This window comes from Pristiophorus japonicus, chromosome 14, assembly GCF_044704955.1.
Source record: "Pristiophorus japonicus isolate sPriJap1 chromosome 14, sPriJap1.hap1, whole genome shotgun sequence".
Lineage (NCBI taxonomy): Eukaryota > Metazoa > Chordata > Chondrichthyes > Pristiophoridae > Pristiophorus > Pristiophorus japonicus.
In genome coordinates, this window is record NC_091990.1 from 16,872,790 (window position 1) to 16,889,876 (window position 17,087).

The 17,087-nt window shown below is 42.3% G+C and overlaps 1 protein-coding gene and 1 non-coding gene across 9 annotated transcripts in view; both read right to left on the reverse strand.

The window, feature by feature from the left end:
* Positions 1-3,583: 3,583 nt before the first annotated feature.
* pum1 (pumilio RNA-binding family member 1) overlaps positions 3,584-17,087 on the reverse strand; it is a 157,450-nt gene continuing 143,946 nt past the window's right edge. For all 8 annotated transcript variants that reach the window (XM_070898953.1, XM_070898959.1, XM_070898958.1 and 5 more), the window contains 3 exons: positions 12,071-12,192; positions 9,561-9,753; positions 3,584-6,373 (listed from right to left, as the gene is read on the reverse strand). In XM_070898953.1, coding sequence (XP_070755054.1) covers positions 6,242-6,373; positions 9,561-9,753; positions 12,071-12,192 — 447 coding nt within the window. In that variant the 3' untranslated portion in view covers positions 3,584-6,241. The remainder of the gene's footprint in view (positions 6,374-9,560; positions 9,754-12,070; positions 12,193-17,087) is intronic.
* On the reverse strand, positions 13,995-14,131 carry LOC139280444 (small nucleolar RNA SNORA50). The gene has a single exon (XR_011596696.1). It is a non-coding gene; the product is annotated as a small nucleolar RNA SNORA50 (small nucleolar RNA).

Consider the following 17,087-nt stretch of genomic DNA (forward strand, 5'->3'; position numbering starts at 1 on the left):
AAGGAAGCGGAGCGCGCCCACTGAGTCTGGACGCTGTCTCCTCGGCAACATGACGGACCGATGTCCATGAGCCTCCGGGGCCAAGCACCGTTTTCCAGTCCCTCACGTCCGATGTGCGGCTGGGTCCTAAAGTGTTACTGTGCTAATGTTGATCGGCGACTCAGGGAACGGTAAAACTCTGTGCCTTGGATACTGTAACTTTTGGAGCATCGGCGTTAAATCGACTTTGTGCGGTGGAGGCCGGGAGCCCCTGGTTGAGAACCTCTGCTCTAACTCATTGTCAAGGAGAGGGGCATTTTCATTTTAACCCCTGGTATTCTCAGTAATTTTATTTCAGTCATTCCATCTTTGCTTCCTCAAGTCCAAGGGAGGCAGGCTTGGTTTGGTTTGGCCATCCCAACACCAGATGTAGTCTCACTCTCCAGGATCAGCTGCGACAGCAAATATAACCCCGGCTTCTTTTCCCCACCATCAACCATCTCCTTGTTTGTCTCAAGAACATAAGAATTAGCAGGAATTGGCCACACGGCTGCTTAAGCCTGCTCCGCCATTCATTAAGGTCGTGGCCAAAAAGAGTTTCATTAAGGTCGTGGTTGATCTTTGACTGCAACTCCACTTTCGCACCCTATATCCCTCGGTGTCCAAAAATGTATCGCTCTCAATCTCTAATATACTGAACGACTCAGTATCCACAGCCCTCCAGGGTGGAGATTACAAGAATTCACACCCCTTATTGAAGAAATCTCTCATCTCAGTCCTAAATGGCTGCCGACCCCTTATCCAGAGACTCCAGGCGCTACTCTCCAGCCAGGGGAAAGTCTCTCAGCACCTACTGTTATGCCCTTTAAGAAGTTGCAGTATTTTATTTAGAACTGTTCGCGGGTTTTTAAATTTACCAATTCTTCACAAACAAAATTACCAACCTTAGCCTTGAAATAGAAAATTCTGGGACTACTTTAAAATACACAAATTAAAGGTTACAGAAATATTTACACAGGTTAATTAGGTGGAATTCTTTGGCACAAACCCTTGCCAAAACAAGAGTTTATAAATAGTTTTGAATGGTAATGAATAGTTGCTTAGAAAAGAACATTAAACAGTGGAGAGGGGTGGGATTAAAATAGGTGACTCATGTGAAGGAAAACACCATCAGACATAATGGACCTAATAAGTTATTTGTTATGTAATATTGCATGACTTCAGAAGCTGGTGCGTATTTTCATTTTAACCTTCGAACAGATCGTGCAAGTAACTACTTCACATTCCAGTAACTGCTCTGGACAAAGAAGCAGGGGGGACAAAGAAGGGCCAGTTAGCTGCAAGCCCCCATTCCTGGCAGTAGAGGGCACAAGACAGCTGTGTCAGTGCAGCAACCCCACAGTAGAACTGCACAATGTTGTGATGTAGATCCAGTCATTTCTACTTTGGGATTCTTTCCCCAAGATCAGGATTTAAAAAGGGAAGGGAACACAGCAAGGTGTAAGATCATCATAGGCAGTTCCTCAAAATCGACGAAGACTTGCTTCTACTCTAAAAGTGAGTTCTCAGGTGACTGTATAGTCCAATACAGGAATTAGTCTCCGTCACAGGTAGGACAGGTCATTGAAGGAAAAGAGTGGGTAGCGAGTCTGGTTTGCTGCACGCTCCTTCCGCTGCCTGCGCTTGGTTTTCTGCATGCTCTTGTCAAGACTCGAGGTGCTCAGTTCCCTCCCAGATGCTCTTCCTCCACTTAGGGTGGTCGTGGGCCAGGGATTCCCAGGTGCCGGTGGGGATGGTGCACTTTATCAAGGAAGCTTTGAGGGCGTCCTTGAAACGTTTTCACTGCCCACCTGGGGCTCGCTTGCTGTGTAGGAGTTCCGAGAGCACTTGCTTTAGGAGTCTCATGTGGGGCATGCAGATGATGTGGCCAGCCCAACGAAGCTGGTCAAGTGTGGTCAGTGCTTCGCTGCTGAGGATGTTGGCCTGAGCGAGAACACGGACGTTCGTGCGTCTATCCTCTCAGGGGATTTGCAGGATCGTAGAGAGACATTCTTGGGTGCAAGATACTACTCCTTTAACTTCCTCCTTTTAATTCTATCATTAGACCAGGAATGATCCTCATGCCAACTAACACACACCACACCCACCTTCCTGCTCATTGGTACAGTAATAAAGCGCTGGAGGCACTCAGTCACTATCTTGGCAACTGAGATCCTGCTTCGAGTATCTTGCCACCTGGGCAGCAGCTACACTATTCCTCAAAATACTGGCTATGTTTAGAAACGCACAGTTGCTGTGGAAGGATAGCGCGGTGCAGCTCCAGGCCAATTGTCACAACGTCCCCTGAATAGCTAAACGGTGGCGACTGTTGCTCAATACCTAGATGAAGAAAAGCAAAAAGCTAGAAATAGGAACATATGAAAGAGTAGTAGAGTAGGCCATTTGGCCCCTCAAGCCTGCTCCACCATTCAATATCATGGCTGATCCGATCCTAGCATCAACTCTACAACCCTGGACTCCCTTATCTTTCAAAAATCTGTCTATCTCCACCTTAAATATATTCAATGACGCAGCTTCTACAGCGCTCTAGGGTAGAGAATTCCAAAGATTCACGATCTTCAGAGAAGAAATTCCTCCTCATTTCGGTCTCAAACAGGTAACCCCTTATTCTGAAACTATGCCTAGTTCTAGATTCCCCCACGAGGGGAAACATCCTCTTTGCATCTACCTTGGGTAAAACCCCCTCAGAAGCTTGCGTTCACTAAGATCACCTCTTCATTCTTTTAAAATTGAATGTTTTTAAGGCCCAACCTCTCCCTGTAACAGGCAACCCCTCATCTCAGGAATCAACCTTGTGAACATTCTCTGACCTGTCTCCAATGCAAGTATATCCTTCCTTAAATAAGGAGACCAAAAAATAGAAAGGGAAAATGCTAGAACAGCAAAGTCAGTCTCATTCACAGTTTCACTGATGTTCAGGTACATGGCCCCTTCCTCCTACAAGACTTGGCAACTCACACACAAAATACTACTGATGTGAAACTCTCCTCTTTACAAATGCTGTTTTGACCTGTACATTTCCAGCACTTCCTATTTTTTCAGCCGCAGAGCAAATTATGTTCAAACACGATTTCTCACAATTGCCAAATGATTTTGATAGTGACGGTAACGTGTATTTAATACTTTAAAATAGAAGGGTTGCCTTAGGGACCTGTGCCTGGAACAGAGTGGATTCTTATAGATTCCAATAAATGACAACCACTCTGGTTTTGTTTAACCTTTTTTTTTTGAGTTTTAGAAAACCTTTTTAGCTTTAAAACTCATGCAGCTTCTCGCACAAATTCATTCCCAGTAGGAGGCTGAATGTTGATTGGAAAGAACTGCACGTTAACAGTATTCCAGAAGGAGATGGAAACTGCCAGATTATGGTACAGGAATAAAGCAGTCTTTTAAAAAATTACTCATTCTAAAAAGTTCAATTCTTTTTTGATCGGAATACATTTTCTGAAGGTTTGACAGATAGCGGGAGATTGTCTTTTCACAATGTAAAAACATGACTTGATTGCAAAAACACCTTGACTACGGACTCAAACAGAACTGCAAATTTAAAAGATATACCACACTTTACATTCAAGATTTTGATACACATTTCACAGATGTTAGAACAGCGTGACCTGGTAGACACTCTGAAGCAAATATATATATATAAAAAAAAAAGGAACTTCATTTCTGACTCTTTCCCCTCTACAGAATTACCCAGGTTATAATTAAGCTCCTTTGAAAGCCTGCAGCCCACACAAACCAAAGCCCCAGGTTTGAACCTTGCTCTTTACAGAGTTCACTGTTCTGAGCCAGGGTAGCATTTGGAGCAGTGCAACTGGATGACACTTCTCTGCAAGAGGCACTGGCAGAAAAGCAAACACAGATTGGGGCTGCTGCTGCTCGCTGGTATCCAGTGACCGCAGCCAGAGATTGAGGGCAAGCATCTGGTGAGAACACGCCTGAAATGCCCCCCCCCCACCGAACAGTCAAACGCCCTGCCAATAATCGGCAGGCACTCACACGAATGGTGGGGAGCTAGAGGACTGTGGAACTGTGCCCCAGGGTAAGTGGTCACCTCACGGAGAGAAGAAGAACCTTTAAATAAAAATGGTACAATTATACAGAAAATCCCAACCCCTAAAAATGTTGCGAGTATTGTTATGCATAAAATAGCTACCATGGAAACGATTGAATTACTAGCTCTTTTAATGATGTTTTCCAAAAATGTCTAACCAAACCACCCAGAGTTTTTTTTTTTAAAACACTAGTACAGATTTTAAAGTACTGTTTTTTTCAAAATAAAGAGCACACATTGTTTTTAGAGACAATCTACACAAGAAAAAAGTTACAAAAAATATTTGCAGAGGCCAAGCATACACAGGTTTGTTAATTATACACATATGGTTACAGGTGTACTTGCAAAAGTTCTTCTGGAAATATACACAAGGCTTTCTGTAAATGTACATCATGAATGTAGTGTTACATTTCTATATTCAAACCAAGAAAATTGACAGTATCATACATTCACTTACAAGTAGACAAAAAATGCAAAATACAGGTATCTTCTGTACAAAAAGGGTAGTTCACACTTTACAAGATGAACAGGAAGTTTCGTTTCCATGGTAACTAGGGTTTCTGTTGCTATGCACAATTTGTTCTACTGTCACAACAAAAAAAACATTACAATATTTGTAAAAGTTCTATGTGAACAGAATATTAATTTTCCACAACATTTATAAAGGAGAAAGACTACTGTTCCATCGAGTGACAGGTTAAAAAGAAAGCAAGTGTTTTACATTCCCTAAGCTGTATAAAGATAGAACATTTTCCTTCAAAAATTTACTTCTGATTGAAATTTACATTGTACAATACTATATGCTAACGACAAAAGGAAAAGAAATGTGAATATACACTGAAATGCACATTTTGTCTTATTTCGGTTTTCAAAGGGTTAAAGTTGGTTCAAACTTTCCACATTTACATTATAGAGGTTTACAAATGTACAATTGTACAGTCAAATTATGCTCCACTACTAGGGTACATTTTAGATACAGATAGACATCAAATTGCCAAAAAAGGAAAAAAAAAACTACAAATATATATGCAAAGTCTACAACAATTATACACTACATATTTATAAGCAAGACCAAACGTTTGGTTGGATTTCATTTTTTTTTTCTGTCTTCCTCATGCTGAACATCTGCAAACAATTCAGCCGCCTTGGCGCGTCCGTATTTTTTCTGTGTTTTATTTTAAATCTTTGCACACCTACTTGTTGAGGGAAGTAGGAGACAAGCCGCACAACCCTCGTGCACAAAGTTCCGGGAGGGCGCGCACAAACAGAAATTCTGTTCCATGGTTGAATTCAACATGAAAGAGAACCAAACAGCACATCTGGAATTGGAAAGGTGGGGAGGCAGGGAGGCTGGGGGACAGGGGGGCAGTCATGCAAATCATAAAAACAGAGCAGGTATTCAGATTTAAAAACACCTACAGGTATAAGGGAAATTATGAAAAAAAAGACACTCGAAGTGCCCATTTAATTTTTTTTACAAAATAACTTTCATTTAAAAGTTACTTGTTATATGTTTGAAAACCTGTGTAACTGGTTTAAATATAAATTTGCCAAATAATTGCCAAGAAAAGCTCATGTCCATAATGAAAAAAGATAATTACAAGTAGATTTCAATTTCTTGCATCTTACTGTCACAGCAGGAGTATATTATAGCTGAATCTGCATGTAACAAGCCAGATTTCACCAAAAACACCCTGAACTTTTCTACTTTTTGTACATATAAGGGGGTGACAAAAATATCACAATTTTGGTGTATCACATGTACTTTTTTTATCTTAAACCTTATGTACAACTATTTCTATACATCACTGAGACAAGGTAGAAAAGCAGGGCAGTGATCATTTCTAAAAAAATTAACCAAAAAAAGTGTGAACATCTCCTGGAAAAAATAGGACTTTGGGAATTGCTAAGCATCATATATATATATACATAACAGGCTTAAAATAAAATTTATAAATGCTTTCACCGAAGAAAGTAAATTGGTTTGCTTTTTGCGAGCATGTTATGGCAACCTAAAACCAAGGTGTTGTTTTTTTGTGTTACGAGCCTGCAGGGGTGGAGAATTAGGCTGCTGGTTGTCACGTTTTAGTCCCCCAGGAAAGGGAAGTCGAGAGGAGGAGTTATTCTGCTTTAAGAAATTCACATTTACAGCATTCCGTTCGGTGGCCCGCCGATTGGGCCCAGGTCCACTCCGTTCTTCATGTAATATTTTTCAAGTTTGGCCAAGATGTGCTTTCCATAGGTGTACTTGCGAAGGGTTGCAATGTGAGGTCTGATCTGGAAAGAGATTTTGAACATCAGGTTACTAACGCCACTGGGATACAGTTTCCCTCTCGAGGTGCTGCCGTCGTTGACTGGCCAGATATAAAAAGACCATCTTGTTGGCTAGAAAATCTCTCGTCTCAGGCACAACCCCTGCCAACCAACATGCCAACTTTGTGGCCACGACCTTTGGCCCCACAGATTGGGGAATGTTGACAGCAATTTGCATTCAATGTGTTAGGTCAACCGTCAATGTAGTTGCAGGCTCTGACCAATAGGTGGAGAGCTCTTAAACAGAGCCTGCCAATTCAATCACCATCGCGTAGCTAAAAAAGCTCAATCATCAATTGATCATTGCTCGTCATAAATACATAGTAACCAACTGTTGAGACTGACCTAAGCACTCAATACAGTACCAACTTTCCAAGCTTACATCTTTGGTCATCTTCAGTAAACAGAAAATACACAATGGAATATGTATTTTAAATAGTTTGGCCGAAATAAAGCACGTAACACACACGTCTACATCTCCTGAATAGACTGAAGCTATCACAAACATTCCTGCTGTATTCAATTTTAAAGATAGCTCTCGCGCTGGCTCAGCTGGGTAAAACAATGAGTTGTTGAGCCTTAAAGACTAGGAAGTCCTCATATAGGATCCCCAATCTGTGCGGAGACAGCTGATCTCAACCAGGGTTGCAGTATGCGTGCAATTGGCCAGTGAGGGAGGGAGGGCTACGTGGCCTGGAATCCCTCTGCGGATTGATAATCGGGGACCACTGCGGGTTCATCCTTTGCTTACACATAAGGAAAGGGCCACTTGGACAAGGTAACAGAGGGTGACCGACAATGCTATACCCATCTACACATGTGATTTAACAGCCACCGGTTCAGAAACAGGCACATTTCACAGTAGAACTTGAGTGATTGAAAGCCCCCTGGCTGGCTTAGAAAACATTTTCTGGAATTGGGAGCGTTGGCATTTTAATCATTAGGCTGTTTATCAGCAAGTACCAATGTTTTCAGTAAAAGAAACACCATTGCAGGAATAGGTGCTTTAATGACCACTCAGCCAGCAACGTCAGAAAGATCCAATAAGCAGAAAATGCGAAAGCAAAATACTGCGGATGCTGGAATCTGGAATGAAAACAGAAAATGCTGGAAATCTCAGCGGGTCAGGCAGCATCTGTGGACAGGAAGCAGAGTTAACGTTTTAGGGCGATGAAAATGCAATTGTTTTATCTTATCTATCGAGAAAAATCCTACATCTGCTTGCGCACACACTTCCTGCCAATGTTTTCCTTTATAAATTCCTATCGCCACATTTGTAATGTGAAACACGTGTTGTAACGACACCCCATGCAGAAGGGTGCAACTACAGCAATGACAAGTTTCCGTAGGCAGTTGCCATTATAAGTGTGGACCTGGAAAACAATAAAAATACACTGTCATTAAGAATGTATGACTTTAGAATGGGGACTGAATTACGTTGGTGCATCCCCGATGCCTTTATCTCCTGCCCTTCACGTGAAGACTGCCCATTGTCTGGACTTGGAAGGCAAGAAAGTTCATCGAGTGCTGCATGTACACTGCACACAGCAAGCTGAGAATCACTGGCGCTCGCTGCAGGTTCAGAGTTAAATTATACTGGCTTTTCCAAATTCATGCACACTTCCTCTTTCTGAAGCAGGTTTACAAGCTGCATGACCTTCTGACATAGCTGGCCTCGATAGGACCTGAGGGGTCTGCAGCCAGAACAGATAACACACTGTACCAGGTTTGAAACTACCAGCTGCAATGCTAAAGTTGATGAGTAATGGCACCCTAACTGATAGACTGCCAGCTTGGCTAAGCTGTCGAACTCTCAACTCGGCATCAATAGGAGGTGGGTGAGGTGGATTGACCCATCCACCTCCACGGGTGTGTGGGGGGCCTGACCCATCCACCTCCATGGCACGAACCTGGTATTGCAGTACTTCCAGGAACGGTGCAGTGGCTCTCGGCCTTTTGGCTAAGAGCATTGGCGCAGAGTGATCCTTGATGTGTGCAAGGTGACCTCTGGCGTTTGTGATTTGACAAAGAATTGGAAAGATTGGCTACGGAAAAAAATAACAAAAATAAAAAAAAAATCAATAGGTTGTGGGTTCAAGCCCTACCCCAGTGACTTGAGCACATAATCTAGGCCGACACTCCAATGCAACACTGAGGAAAACTTCATTGTCGCAGGTACCATCTTCTGGACGCGATGTTAAACCGAGGTCCCGCCTGACTGTTCAGGATATAGAAGATCCCATGACACGATTCAAAGAGCAGGGGAGTTCTCCCAGTGTCCTGGTCAAAACCTCTAGCGCAACTAACAACCCAAAACAAATTAACCGGGCATTTACCTCATTGCCATTTGTGAGAGGTAGACTAACTGCCACATTCCCCTATATAACAGCGATTACACTGCAAAATTGATCAATCTAGTGCTTTGGGCGATCTTAAAGATGCGACAGACACAATATAAATGCGAATTCTTCCTTTTTGAAATAAAATCCACAATTGACGGACCACTTTGCATTACGTTAGAAGATTTAAGAAATTGCCATCATGCTACTGTGGTCATTCCACTTCTCATTCAAAAAACAATCTCAAATCCACACACAGAGTGTGATTACGCTGCAGCAAGTAAATGCGTGTGACACACAAGTGCAGGTGAAGGAGTGACTACTCGTGGACACATCACTGCACCAGTTCAACATTGCAGAGTTCAGGATCTGCAGCTTTTGATACAAGGATCACGACAATAAAACTAGAACGACAAGTCACTGGGAATAACATTCCCTTAAACGAACAGGAAGATTCACCCCTTGATACACCGCATGCTTCCTTCACCACTGACCATGTGTTTAGTTGTATAAAAGCAGAAGCATAGCAGCATTTATTGGCTTGTGCATTTACTGCACATTTTTCTAATTTTGGAATATCACTAACTTGTGGCTTTGAATTGTTCGTATAATACTAAACAAATTAATGCTTGTATATTTTATTTTTCACATTTTACGTACAGAAAAAAAAAATTCCATTAAGCACATTTAGCAGATAGCAGGAAGGCTTTACAATTAGCTCTTCTCTTGAACCATTTGGTAATTTAGATATATACAATTCTGATGACTCAATGCAAGTCCAACGTGCGTCTAGAAACCGGAATCAAACCTACCTTGTGCATCACAATCTTGCGCTGGGCTGGTTCTGCCACATCAATCATCTTCTGTACCACGTAGTTTGCATACTGATCCTTCATCATAGTGTATAAGGCACTGTGAGGACCATCGTTAATACTGCACACTTCATCAATCAGCAGAGCTCGCTCGGCACGAGAGGCGTGGGTCACACATTTCTCAACAACATTGCTGCAAAACAAAAGAGTCTGTGGCCGTGATATTTGCCATTGACAACAAGGAGGGGTTTTGATAGAGCATGTAGGCAGAAACCGTTTCCTCTGGCAAGCAGGCTGATAACCAGAGGTCGCAGATTTAAAATAACTGGCGAAAGATCTAGAGGGGAAATTATTTCACAGAGGGTTGTTATGACATTGGGATCCCACAGCCACTTTCAAAATGCAATTGGACATGTACTTGAAGAGGACTCATTTGCAGGGTTATGGGGAGAAAGCTGGCAATTGGAGCTAAACTGGGCAGCTCTTTCAAAGAGTCGGCCTAGGCATGATGGCCCCCTTCTGTGCTGTGAAATTCTATGAAACATAGAAAGTCGGTGCAGGAGTAGGCCATTCGGCCCTTCAAGCCTGCACCACCATTCAATATGATCATGGCTGATCATACAACTTCAGTACCCCATTCCTGCTTTTTCTCCATACCCCTTGATCCCTTTTGAATATATCTAACGAACTGGCCTCAACAACTTTCTGTGGTAGAGAATTCCACAGGTTCACAATTCTGAGTGAAGAAGTTTCTCCTCATCTCAGTCCTAAATGGCTTACCCCTTATCCTTAGACTGTGACCCCTGGTTCTGGACTTCCCCAACATCAGGAACATTCTTCCTACATCTAACCTGTCCAATCCCGTCAGAAATCTATATGTTTCTATGAGATCACCTCTCATTCTTCTAAATTCCAGTGAATATAAGCCGAGTAGATTCAATCTTTCTTCTTATGTCAGTCCTGCCATCCCGGGAATCAGTCTGGTGAACCTTCGCTGCACTCCCTCAATAGAAAGAATGTCCTTTGTCAGATTAGGAGACCAAAACTGTACACAATATTCCAGGTGAGGCCTCAACCAAGGCCCTGTACAACCACAGCAAGATCTCCCTGCTCTTATACTCAAATCCTCTCGCGATGAAGGCCAACATGCCATCTGTCTTCTTCACCGCCTGCTGTACCTGCATGCCAACTTTCAATGACTTGATGTATCATGACACCCAGGTCTCGTTGCACCTCCCCTTTTCCTAATCTGTCACCATTCAGATAATCTGCCTTCCTGTTTGTACCACCAAAGTGGATAACCTCACACTTATCTACATTATACTGCATCTGCCATGCATTTGCCCACTCATCTAATCTGTCCAAGCCACCCTGCAGCCTCTTAGGACTACCACTGGAGGCAAAGGGCAAAGTACTGCTCAAGCCAAGAAATTACCTTCCCAGTTTAAAGTTAAAAAATTCTCCCCAACACAGAAACAAAGCAACTAAAATAAATACTGGGAACTCAAACAGTCCCCAGCCAGTCCACATTTTTTGGGACATTGTGCACTGCTGAGATTGGCTTTCCCAAAGTCTTTAATATAGTGAATAGCTGAAGCACTAACCGAGATCCCTGTGGTACACCACTAGTCACATCCTCCCAATTAGAGTACCTGTTGGCCGCTGAAAGTCACAACTCTCAACAGTTTGGAGAATTTGTAACATTATCAGGTGGGTTGAGAGGGATAAAAAAAAAAGGAAAGTATACTTCACAATGAAAGTAATCTTACTACTGCCAATAACTGACATTTCACCTTAAATTATACAGTAGTGCATCCCAAAGCAAGTCTGATAATGAAGCAGTTCCAACTTTGCCGCTTCAAATACCACTCTGTATCAAACTGAAGTTACTGGGAATGTAGATGGAGGGCAGTGGAAGCTAGTTAGTGGACCATGGGCATATATAGTGAGCCACACAGTTAATGGGAGTACGGGAAGGGGAGCGCTGGAGGAAAGGGAAACTGATAGAAAACCACGGTCGGAGTATTGCATTCCAGCTTTAGGTGTGGCAAAAAAAAAAAAATCATTACAGCCTTATTCAACCGTTGACTGAACAATAATGTGCTGCATGCATGTACAGGAAGTCCTACCAAAATTGAGATGAGAAATTGATCAGAATTTCAATTTACTGAAATTGAACTCAAAGTTGTCAGTAAACTTATCTAGGCTTGAATAGAAGAAAATAAGATTAAATGCAAGCGCACTGGTTTTCATTTTCAGTGAAAAGCAGATGGAATGTCATCTCTAAAACGTGGGTAAAAACCATGAAATTCTCAGTAATAAAAACAGTATTTGACTTACTCAGAGCACTGTAAATCAGTGGCCCTGATTAAATGGAAGAGCAGTCCCCACTGTATGATAGACCAGTCCCCACTGTATGAGCGCCCAGACCCCTGGAAAGTCAGTGGCCCCCATTCAAAGTTCAACTAGTCCCACATCAGAAGCGACAACCAGAATGTCAGCAGTTATACCTGGCAAACTTGTGCTGGCTCAAAGCCAAGACGTTTCCTCGGATTTCGGACACAATCTTGCTCTTATCCTCAGGGCGCCCGTGTTCCAGGACGTGTTGAATGACATAATTTCCATACTGATCCTGTGAGGACACCAAGTGAACAGGCTCAGTTACCCACCGGATCCGTAATCGTCAGCATCCCTTTAATGCTTCCTCTGGGTGCAAATAACACTAGCACAATGATGATGCTTGAATGGATATATTTTTTTAAATTATAAATATCCTCGCCCTGAACATTTGGAGAGTAAAAAAAATCCACAATGAAGAAATTAAACTGGCATTATCCCATGTTAATTATACAATCAGCATTTAAGAGCCAAAGTTAATCAGAGGCTTGGTTAAACTAAATGCACACATTGCTAGTTTCCATCTACTGACTGGGTTTGGAAACAAAGACAGGCAAATACCTTTAGAAACAAACCACTGGGCGGTGTGCAAGAGCAAGCTACGGTGATTTTCCTTTCCGTACAAGTGATTGTTTAACGCACCTTATGAATCTGGGGCATGTGGGGAATCCCATTCACAAACCAGTATTCACCCCCACTATCCAAAACCTAATGCAGTCTCAAAGCTCACCACATCGGCACCTGTCGAGTACACGGATTGTGTTGAACACTGAGCAAAAGGCTGACCACTGTAGTGTCGGCAATGAGGGAACATTAATAATGTGTCTTCTATTGCTAGATTGCATTGGTGGAGGTTTGCAAAAGTTTTCTAGGACCGGGTATGGTGCAAGGACCATAGAGAAAAGATCTTACAAAAAAAAATCTAGGCTGCTAGTTGCAACTTATGGACAAGTAACGGTGCAGTCGATGGTTTCCCGATCATGTAAACAAAAAAGCTATACTTAATGAAAGTCCCATCTCAATTCTAAAAGCCTGATCAAATATTTCGACACCAAAGAGAAACATTTCTGTTCAAGTGCAGAATATTTGCAGGCACGAGACCAACAAGCACGGGTGGTTGCTGTTGTGATCATGCATGAAAACACAGAGGGGAAAACCAATCAGGCTCGATGGAAAAATAAACAAGAATTAGAGGAAATCTATGCAGTCAATGCACCGATTGTGAAAGGGATCACAATCCAGTTCTCGTGCGCACAGGATAACGGTGATGTTTTTGCTGACACATTTTTAAGTTACTTAAAAAAGTTAGAGTGTAATGGATATGAATTTCTCCTTTGAGGGAATTGGTATTTCACAGCACCTCTCCTTCACTGAGTTTAAATACATACGAGTGAGAGATAAAGATAATAAGATGCTTTCAAGAGAACTACATCATTGACTTTGCTGTCCTGTGAAGGAGCGGGGGAGGAAGAATAAAAGAAAAAAATCATAAAACAGCCGAACAACTTTATAGTAATTTAAATATTACTGTGCGAAAGAGAAGAAAAAAAAGAGATGGAGATGTGTTGGGTATGAGAATATGTTAAATTCATCTTAAGAAGCCCAGATTTTTCTTCTTCTAGCAAACTTATTTATCCCCATCACCAAAGATCAACAATCTAAAATGTGAACTCTGTCTCTCTCTCCACAGATGTTGCCTGACCTGCTGAGCAATGTTCCCTCAAATTTTGCTTGGGCTGCGCGGGCCATTCAAAATATCACGCATGCACGGTTTTTGTATTCAAAAGCCGGCAAGTCAGCTGCGCGGGTCCCCTGGAGCACCGCGCAGCTTACAGAGAAGAGAACGTTGCTGCTGAGTATTTCTGGTATTTTCTGGTTTTATTTCAGACTTCTACAGTACAATACTTTGCTTGGGTTTACTTATCCTATAACAGCAGGAGCAACCAAAATGTCCTCACACTGCCTTATGAAGTCAACAATCCTCAAATCGTTACTTCTAACCGCAGCTCCGAAGGGTTGCTGTTGCCCATGCCATCAGTATGTCACTTGTCGTTAAAAGAGCAGCTAAGTTTGCAATGCTGAGAAGCTCCAGTTATCACAAGCATTTACTGTAGCACCGTTGCTTGGCCTGAAACACTACGAATCAGTGCATCACAGGTTCAAATACAGTGCATGAATAGAATCCCTGCTAACACCGTGTGGGAGAGGGCAAGCAGTAAGAGACTGAGATGGAGAGGTGCTTAAGATCCTAAGAATTACGAGCAGAAGGCCATTCGGCCCCTTGAGCCTGCTCCGCCATTCAAGATCATGGCTGAACTTCAACCTCAACTCCACTTTCCTGCCCTATCGCCATATCCCTTAATATTCAAAAATCTATCAATCTCTGGTTTGGTATGAGAATATGCAGAATTCACCTTAGATGCCGAGAAAAAAAAAAAAAAATTTGCTTCTACTGCTGAAGTTCTTTATCCCCATCCCCAAATAGTCCAACACCAAATATAACATAGCTTACAAAAAATGTATAAAGTACTGAGACATTTTCTTAAAAAAAAGTCAACGTTGCCAAAAATCATAGATGGAAATTCAAGAATTACTGTCTACTCTTTATTCAAAGTCACTCGATTAAAAAGTGTTGTGCTAAATCCCCACTTTGCTGTCTTCCATGGAGTCAGCCTTGGCTCAGTGGTAGCATGCTCTCTTCGGAGTCAGAAGCTTGTGGGTACAAGTCCCACTCCAGACTGGAGCACATACTCGAGGCTGACACTTCAGTGCAGTACTGAGGGAATGCTGCACTGTCTGCCATCTTTCAGATGAGATGTTAAACCGAGGCCCTCCCCGCCCTCTCAGGTGGATGTAAAAGGTGCCATGGGTGCTATTCGAATGAGCACGGGTGTTTTCCCAGTATCCTGGCCAATATTTATCCCTCAACCTACATCACTGGTCATTATGTGGGTCCCTGCTTTGCCTAAATTGGCTGCTGCATTTACATTACAGCAACGACAACAATTCAAATTACTTCATTGGCTGTAAGTTTATTTCCTGAATTGTGAAAGGATCTACAGAAACGTAAAATCTTTATTTCTTTCTATTGCTTATTCAAATTATTGGATATTTCAAATTACATTCAGTAAAAAGATGTTCCGTTGAATGATCAGAATGTGCAGGCTCCTCCAAGTGAGTAAACACACTACATGATGCAACACAAAACTAGTCAGAGCAGGTGGTTTGATTCCTGGTCAGCACCAGCATCAACATAGGCAGTCCCTCGAAATTGAGGAAGACTTGCTTCCACTCTAAAAGTGAGTTCTCAAGATGACTGTACAGTCCAATTAGCAATCTTGTTGTGCAAGGCCCCCTGGGGAAGAGTGACCATAATATGGTAGAATTCTTTATTAAGATGGAGAGTGACAGTGTTAATTCAGAGACTAGGGTCCTGAACTTAAGGAAAGGTAACTTCGATGGTATGAGACGTGAATTGGCTCGGATAGACTGACAAATGATACTGAGAGGGTTGACTGTGGATAGGCAATGACAGACATTTATAGATCACATGGATGAACTTCAACAATTGTACATCCCTGTCTGGAGTAAAAATAAAATGGGGAAGGTAGCTCATCCATGGCTAACAAGGGAAATTAGAGATAGTGTTAAATCCAAGCAAGAGGCATATAAATTGGCCAGAAAAAGCACCAAACCTGAGGACTGGGAGAAATGTAGAATTCAGCAGAGGACAAAGGAGGAGGAAAATAAAAGTATGAGAGGAAGCTTGCAGGGAACATAAAAAACTGACTGCAAAAGCTTCTATAGATATAAGAAGAGAAAAAGATTAGTGAAGACCGACGTAGGTCCTTTGCAGTCAGAATCAGGTGAATTTATAATGGAGAACAAAGAAATGGCAGACCAATTGAACAAATACTTTGGATCTGTCTTCACTAAGGATGACACAAATAACCTTCCGGAAATACTAGGGACTCGAGTTTCTAGCGAAAAGGAGGAACTGAAGGAAATCCTTATGAGTCAGCAAAATTGTGTTCGGGAAATTGATGGGATTGAAGGCCGATAAATCCCCAGGGCCTGATAGTCTGCATCCCAGAGTAAGTGACCCTCAAAATTTATTTTCCGTCATTCTATTGACTCTGGAGCAGTTCCTATGGACTGGAGGGTAGCTAATATACCACTTTTTAAAATAGGAGGGAGAGAAAACAGGGAATTATAGACCGGTTAGCCTGACATCGGTGGTGGGGAAAATGTTGGAATCAATTATTAAAGATGAAATAGCAGCGCATTTGGAAAGCAGTGACAGGATCGGTCCAAGTCAGCATGGATTTATGAAAGGGAAATCATGCTTGACAAATCTTCTAGAATTTTTTTGAGGATGTAACTAGTAGAGTGGACAAGGGAGAACCAGTGGATGTGGTGTATTTAGACTTTCAAAAGGTCCCACACAAGAGATTAGTGTGCAAAATTAAAGGACATGGTATTGGGGGGTAATGTATTGACATGGATCGAAAACTGGTTGGCAGACAGGAAGCAGAGAGTCGGAATAAAAGGGTCCTTTTCAGAATGGCAGGCAGTGACCAGTGAGGTGCTGCAGGGTTCAGTGCTGGGACCGCAGCTATTTACAATATACATCAATGATTTAGATGAAGGAATTGAATGTAATATCTCCAAGTTTGCAGATGACATTAAGCTGGGTGGCAGTGTGAGCTGTGAGGAGGATGCTAAGAGGCTGCAGGGTGACTTGGACAGGTTAGGTGTGAGTAGGCAAATGCATGGCAGATACAGTATAATGTGGATAAATGTGAGGTTATCTACTTTTGGTGACAAAAACAGGAAGACAGATTATCTGAATGGTGACAGATTAGGAAAAGGGGAGGTGCAACGAGATCTGGATGTCATGGTACATCAGTCATTGAAGGTTGGCATGCAGGCGGTGAAGAAGGCAAATGGCATCTAGCTATGGCTCATAGCTAAAGGATTTGAGTATAGGAGCAGGGAGGTTTTACTGCAGTTGTACAGGGCCTTGGTGAGGCCACACCTAGAATATTGTGTTCAGTTTTGGTCTCCTAATCTGAGAAAGGACGTTCTTGCTATTGAGGGAGTACAGCGAAGGTTCACCAGACTGATTCC